This window comes from Oncorhynchus kisutch, linkage group LG17 (assembly GCF_002021735.2).
Source record: "Oncorhynchus kisutch isolate 150728-3 linkage group LG17, Okis_V2, whole genome shotgun sequence".
NCBI classification, from domain to species: domain Eukaryota; kingdom Metazoa; phylum Chordata; class Actinopteri; order Salmoniformes; family Salmonidae; genus Oncorhynchus; species Oncorhynchus kisutch.
The window spans coordinates 4,026,410-4,033,070 of NC_034190.2; the positions used below are offsets into that span (position 1 = coordinate 4,026,410).

Consider the following 6,661-nt stretch of genomic DNA (forward strand, 5'->3'; position numbering starts at 1 on the left):
CCTCCCCCCAGGTCCAGATAACTCTCTCTGGGCTTGGTGTAGATGGCCTCCCCCAGGTCCAGATAACTCTCTCTGGGCTTGGTGTAGATGGCCTCCCCCAGGTCCAGATAACTCTCTCTGGGCTTGGTGTAGATGGCCTCCCCCAGGACCAGATAACTCTCTCTGGGCTTGGTGTAGCTGGCCTCCCCCAGGTCCAGATAACTCTCTCTGGGCTTGGTGTAGCTAGCCTCCCCCTAGGATCAGATAACTCTCTCTGGGCTTGGTGTAGCTGGCCTCCCTCATGGGTAAATGCAGATGGCCCTTCTCCTGGTAAGGCGAAGCTTGCTGCATCTCCATCTCCAGGCTTGGAGCACCAGGCCGGACTCAGACCACAGCTATGCCAGGAAAGGTGTACTGCTCCTGGGCATAGCGCTTCTCCAGGTGATGGGTGATGGCCAGCTGGAGGAGGTGGAGAAGCTCTACCAGGTTGAGAAGGAGAGAGACTCCAGCGATGGTCTGGGTGTAGATGGTGAAGATGGTCTTCTCCGTGGGTCTGGAGATGAAGCAGTCCACCGTGTGAGGACAGGGGTCGCGGACACACTCGAACCGGGCCGGGATCACGAAGCCATAGAGGTACCATAGTCCGACAATGAAGCCGACCTCCAGGAGGACCTTGAGGAGGATGCTGGCGGCGTAGGCACAGAGGAGACGGCCCTTCAGCTTAGGAGCCTCTGGGAGAGCTTTCACCACCTTTCTACCTCCTTTCTCCTCCACTAGTTGTTCTATCTCATCCCGCATTCTCACCTCCCTCTTCTTCTCTCCATTCTTCTTTACTCCTCCCCTCTCTTGTCCCTCACAACCACTCTCCTCCGACCTCTTCTTCTCCTCATCTTCCTCCTCGTTCTTCTCCTTTGCAGCCCTCATGGCCACATACCCAAAATAGAAAATAGTTGGTGTGGAAACAAAAATCACCTGGAGGACAAAATAGCGGTAATGTGATATGGGGAAAGCTTTGTCGTAACACACGGCGGTACATCCAGGTTGCTTGGTATTACAGACGAAGCTGTTCTGTTCGTCGTCCCAGGCTGACTCTGCGGCGGTGCCCAGGACCAGCATGCGGAACAGGAAGAGGACAGTGAGCCAGACACGGCCCACCCCGGTGCTATACTCCTGCCCCTCCTCCAACAGCTGCTCCAGGAAGGACCAGTCAGCTCTGGACATCCTCTGTCACCTGCAGGGGGAGACAGGTGAACTCATGTTAACAGGTTAGCACGTAAACACATTGAAATACACATATACAGGTATGAGATGTAAGTGTCCATGCACAGACGTTCGCTTTCTAGCTCTCTCTCTCTCTCTCTCTCCCACACACACACACACACACACACACACACACACACACACACACACACACACACACACACACACACACACACTTTCTATGACACAATGGTGAAACATCTGTGAATACATGCTGGGAAATTGTGTGTTAATACATCATTATGTTAATACATTATTATGTTAATACATTATTATGTTAATACATTATTATGTTAATACATTATTACGTTGATACATTATTATGTCGATACATTATTATGTTGATACATTATTATGTTAATACATTATTATGTTAATACATTATTATGTTGATACATTATTATGTTAATACATCATTATGCTAATACATCATTATGCTAATACATCATTATGTTAATACATTATTATGGTAATACATTATTGTGCTAATACATCATTATGCTGATACATCATTATGTTGATACATCATTATGTTAATACATTATTATGTTAATACATTATTATGTTAATACATTATTATGTTAATACATCATTATGTTAATACATCATTATGTTAATACATTATTATGTCAATACATTATTATGTTAATACATCATTATGTTAATACATTATGTTAATACATTATTATGTTAATACATTATTATGTTAATACATTATTATGTTAATACATTATTATGTTAATACATCATTATGCTAATACATCATTATGCTAATACATTATTATGTATGTATTATGTTAATACATTATTATGTTAATACATTATTATGTTAATACATCATTATGTTGATACATTATTATGCTAATACATCATTATGCTAATACATCATTATGCTAATATATCGTTATGTTGATACATTATTATGTTAATACATTATTATGTTAATACATTATTATGTTAATACATTATTATGCTAATACATCATTATGCTAATACATCATTATGTTGATACATTATTATGGTAATACATTATTATGCTAATACATCATTATGTTAATACATTATTATGGTAATACATTATTGTGCTAATACATCATTATGCTAATACATCATTATGTTGATACATTATTATGGTAATACATTATTATGCTAATACATCATTATGTTAATACATTATTATAACCTCTTTCTATTTTAAAACACTTAACGTTTTTTCTTAGTCTGTTTGTGTCTGAACTGACATCTCGCTGTGATTTTGTAAGGACGTGTTATTTTGTAAAGACGTGTTATTTTGTAAAGACGTGTTATTTTGTAAAGACGTGTTATTTTCTAAGGACATGTTATTTTGTAAGGACGTGTTATTTTGTAAGGACGTGTTATTTTGTAAGGACATGTTATTTTGTAAAGACATGTTATTTTGTAAAGACGTGTTATTTTGTAAAGACATGTTATTTTGTAAAGACATGTTATTTTGTAAAGACATGTTATTTTGTAAAGACGTGTTATTTTGTAAGGACGTGTTATTTTGTAAAGACATGTTATTTTGTAAAGACATGTTATTTTGTAAAGACATGTTATTTTGTAAAGACATGTTATTTTGTAAAGACATGTTATTTTGTAAAGACGTGTTATTTTGTAAAGACGTGTTATTTTGTAAAGACGTGTTATTTTGTAAAGACATGTTATTTTGTAAAGACGTGTTATTTTCTAAGGACATGTTATTTTGTAAAGACATGTTATTTTGTAAAGACGTGTTATTTTGTAAAGACATGTTATTTTGTAAAGACGTGTTATTTTCTAAGGACATGTTATTTTGTAAAGACATGTTATTTTGTAAAGACATGTCTTGAGTGATCTAACTTGTAGGTTTGTAGAACAATAGAATGTTTTTTACTAGACATCATGTAAACACAACATAACACCCCTTAACCTTCTCTCTCCATGAGTTCACCACCCAAACATGTTCCACCTTCATGTTTTGGTCTTAAGGTCTGCAATGAGCCCCCATGGATACTATTCAAACATACGTTATTGTAGGCTTTCTGTCTGTATCATATTACCCAGCTGTGGTTCAACATATGACTTTTATTAGTGTTTTATTATACTGATTTGAATACAGCAACGTTGCAGTTCTTGTCCCAAACCGGTGTGCCTGGCACCTACTACCATATCCCATTCAAAGGCACTTCAATCTTTTCTCTTGCCTATTCAACCTCTGAATGGCACACATACACAATCCAAGTCTCAAATAGTCTCAAGGCCGTCTCCTCTTCTTCATCGACACTGATTGAAGTGGATTTAACAGGTGACATCAATAAGGGATCATATCTTTCACCTGGATTCACCTGGTCAGGCTATGACATGGAAAGAGCAGGTGTTCTTAATGTTTTGTCCACTCAGTGTAAAGAGCAGGTGTTCATAATGTTTTGTCCACTCAGTGTAAAGAGCAGGTGTTCATAATGTTTTGTCCACTCAGTGTAAAGAGCAGGTGTTCTTAATGTTTTGTCCACTCAGTGTAAAGAGCAGGTGTTCATAATGTTTTGTCCACTCAGTGTAAAGAGCAGGTGTTCTTAATGTTTTGTCCACTCAGTGTAAAGAGCAGGTGTTCTTAATGTTTTGTAAACTCAGTGTACATTTATATTCCGGACTCTGACATTGCTCGTTCTAATATTCCTATATTTTTTTGTAATTCCTGTCTATTTAGATCTGTGCATTTGGTCTTAAAATGTTGGTTGTAAAATATCTAACTTCTCCCTTAATCATAATGAGTTGAAACAATTAGATTTGTTTTTAACAGTATAAGCAAACAGTCCTGTGGGCTACGGTAAGTGTATCACCGCAACTGCCCAGAGGTCTGGACTTCTATGGTAGAGAAGGTTATGTCCATGTCTTGTAACCAGGGTCATTGCCTCTGTTCTAGCTGTTCCCAGCAGTCATACCCCACTGGGCAAAAATAATTGGTTGAATCGACGTTGTTTCCAAGTCATTTTAACCCCCCCCCCCCCACACACACACAAAAACCATTAAAAAAAAATCTGTGATGACTTTGAATCAACTGGATTTGCAAAAAGTCATAACATCATAACAGCATTTCGTTTTCCACCCTACTGTAACCTAAATCCAATGACATTGTGAATAGTTTTGTTGATTTCACAGTGAATTCACGTTAGTTGACAACTGGGGTGGCAGGTAGTCTAGTGGTTAGAGGCAGGTAGCCTAGTGGTTAGAGGCAGGTAGCCTAGTGGTTAGAGGCAGGTAGCCTAGTGGTTAGAGGCAGGTAGCCTAGGTGTTAGCCTAGTGGTTAGAGCAGGTAGCCTAGTGGTTAGAGCAGGTAGCCTAGTGGTTAGAGGCAGGTAGTCTAGTGGTTAGAGGCAGGTAGTCTAGTGGTTAGAGGCAGGTAGCCTAGTGGTTAGAGCAGGTAGTCTAGTGGTTAGAGGCAGGTAGTCTAGTGGTTATAGCAGGAAGTGTAGTGGTTAGAGGCAGGTACTCTAGTGGTTAGAGGCAGGTAGTCTAGTGGTTAGAGCAGGTAGTCTAGTGGTTAGAGGAGACAGGTAGTCTAGTGGTTAGAGGCAGGTAGTCTAGTGGTTAGAGCAGGTAGTCTAGTGGTTAGAGGCAGGTAGTCTAGTGGTTATAGCAGGAAGTGTAGTGGTTAGAGGCAGGTACTCTAGTGGTTAGAGGCAGGTAGTCTAGTGGTTAGAGCAGGTAGTCTAGTGGTTAGAGGAGACAGGTAGTCTAGTGGTTAGAGGAGACAGGTAGTCTAGTGGTTAGAGCAGGAAGTGTAGTGGTTAGAGGCAGGTAGTCTAGTGGTTAGAGGCAGGTAGTCTAGTGGTTAGAGCAGGTAGTCTAGTGGTTAGAGGCAGGTAGCCTAGTGGTTAGAGGAGACAGGTAGTCTAGTGGTTAGAGGAGACTGGTAGTCTAGTGGTTAGAGGAGACTGGTAGCCTAGTGGTTAGAGGCAAGTAGCCTAGTGGTTAGAGGCAGGTAGCCTAGTGGTTAGAGGCAGGTAGCCCACTGTTCCTAGGCCGTCATTGAAAATAAGAATGTGTTCTTAACTGACTTGCCAAGTTAAATAAACTCAGCCAAATGTAAATCAACACGGGTATCATGTGCCCACAATGTCATAAGAATACTTTAAAAAAGACCCGTTATGGAATGAAAGCGCTGCATCTCTTACCTATCAGTTGTGAAGTTCGGTTATTTTCTTTTGTTGACCGGTCAGTACTCCGTAGACGTGTTCTTTAACCAGCACTCCAGTCGGAATGAGCGGGGAGAATTTTCCAATGCATTTTATTGGCCTGCCCACAGGAACTTGGTCCAGGAAAGGAATGGATGAATTCTAAAAATATGTATCTGTTCACTCCTCCGAGATGGACCGTCGATCTAGAAGGGTTTATTTGTTGAACTACTCATCTTGAATAAGTGATAGACCTTCAAGTGGATATCTGCAGCACTTATCTTATCAAAGTTGAGCAATAGGTATAGAAAGTGGTGTAATCTATGCTACTCAATTGACCAGTTGTCCCGAAACCATAAAGGTATGAAGAAAAAAAAGCTTTCAAAACGGTCTGTTCAACAATAGATTGGACACGTTGTATTTTCATCGAAGTTTGTTGATTTATTCAATTCCTAAGAAGTTAGAGTTAACAACTCGTTTCGTGAAATGTCCCGTAAATCCACACAATGGCGCCAGTCACCGCTTTTCTGGGAAGATGACGCACCAGCGGAATGAACTGTTTGCTCCGTTAGTGTTGTTCAATGAGCGGTTAAACCATCGATGCTGACAAGGAAAAACACTGAATTAGTGCAGAAAATAGATCGATACCTTCAGACGATGTTTATTATTTTCTTTGGATAAGATATCAGAAGATCAACCCGGCCGAAATGGAATTAGCATAATAAAATAAACCCCATAAAAATCAGCCAGTTTAAACTAGAGATATGTGGATGCTTCTCAATCCACCGCATCCGCCTATGTAACACTTCCGCATCCGCGGAGAAAGTTGACAGAGCTAGAGCGGTGTTTGTCAGACCACGAGACATCCCAAAAATCGGTATTCTCACAAAATCGTCTGTAGCGTCTTGGTTACCCACTAATATGACCCATCTGTGTAAAGGTGAGACTCACAAACTGGTACATATCGGTTGTTTTGCTCTAGGATGCCCACAGGCCTCACTCATCTGAAGGTCCTGATACCGGGACAAAAACACATGGAAGTACTGCATATATGGAGAATGTCTAGTGACGGAAATAAGGGGTAAAATACACTACATTACCAAAAGTACACCACATTACCAAAAGTGCACTACATTACCAAAAGTACACTACATTACCAAAAATACACTACATTACCAAAAGTACACTACATTACCAAAAGTACACTACATTACCAAAAATACACTACATTACCAAAAGTACACAACATT

At 39.9% G+C, this 6,661-nt stretch overlaps 1 protein-coding gene across 1 annotated transcript; it reads right to left on the reverse strand.

Moving 5' to 3' along the window:
* Nucleotides 1-228: 228 nt before the first annotated feature.
* LOC109881738 (gap junction alpha-4 protein) lies at nucleotides 229-6,287 on the reverse strand. Its single transcript, XM_031795010.1, has 2 exons — nucleotides 5,412-6,287; nucleotides 229-1,210 (listed from the first exon to the last, which is right to left on the reverse strand). Exon 2 carries the CDS (start codon nucleotides 1,198-1,200, stop codon nucleotides 364-366), a length of 837 nt encoding a protein of 278 aa, XP_031650870.1. The 5' UTR covers nucleotides 1,201-1,210; nucleotides 5,412-6,287; the 3' UTR covers nucleotides 229-363.
* Between the last annotated feature and the right edge of the window lie 374 nt (nucleotides 6,288-6,661).

Coding starts and splice junctions, on each gene's coding strand:
- LOC109881738 (XM_031795010.1), bottom strand. CDS start 1,200: ATGTCCAGAGCTGACTGGTCCTTCCTGGAGCAGCTGTTGGAGGAGGGG.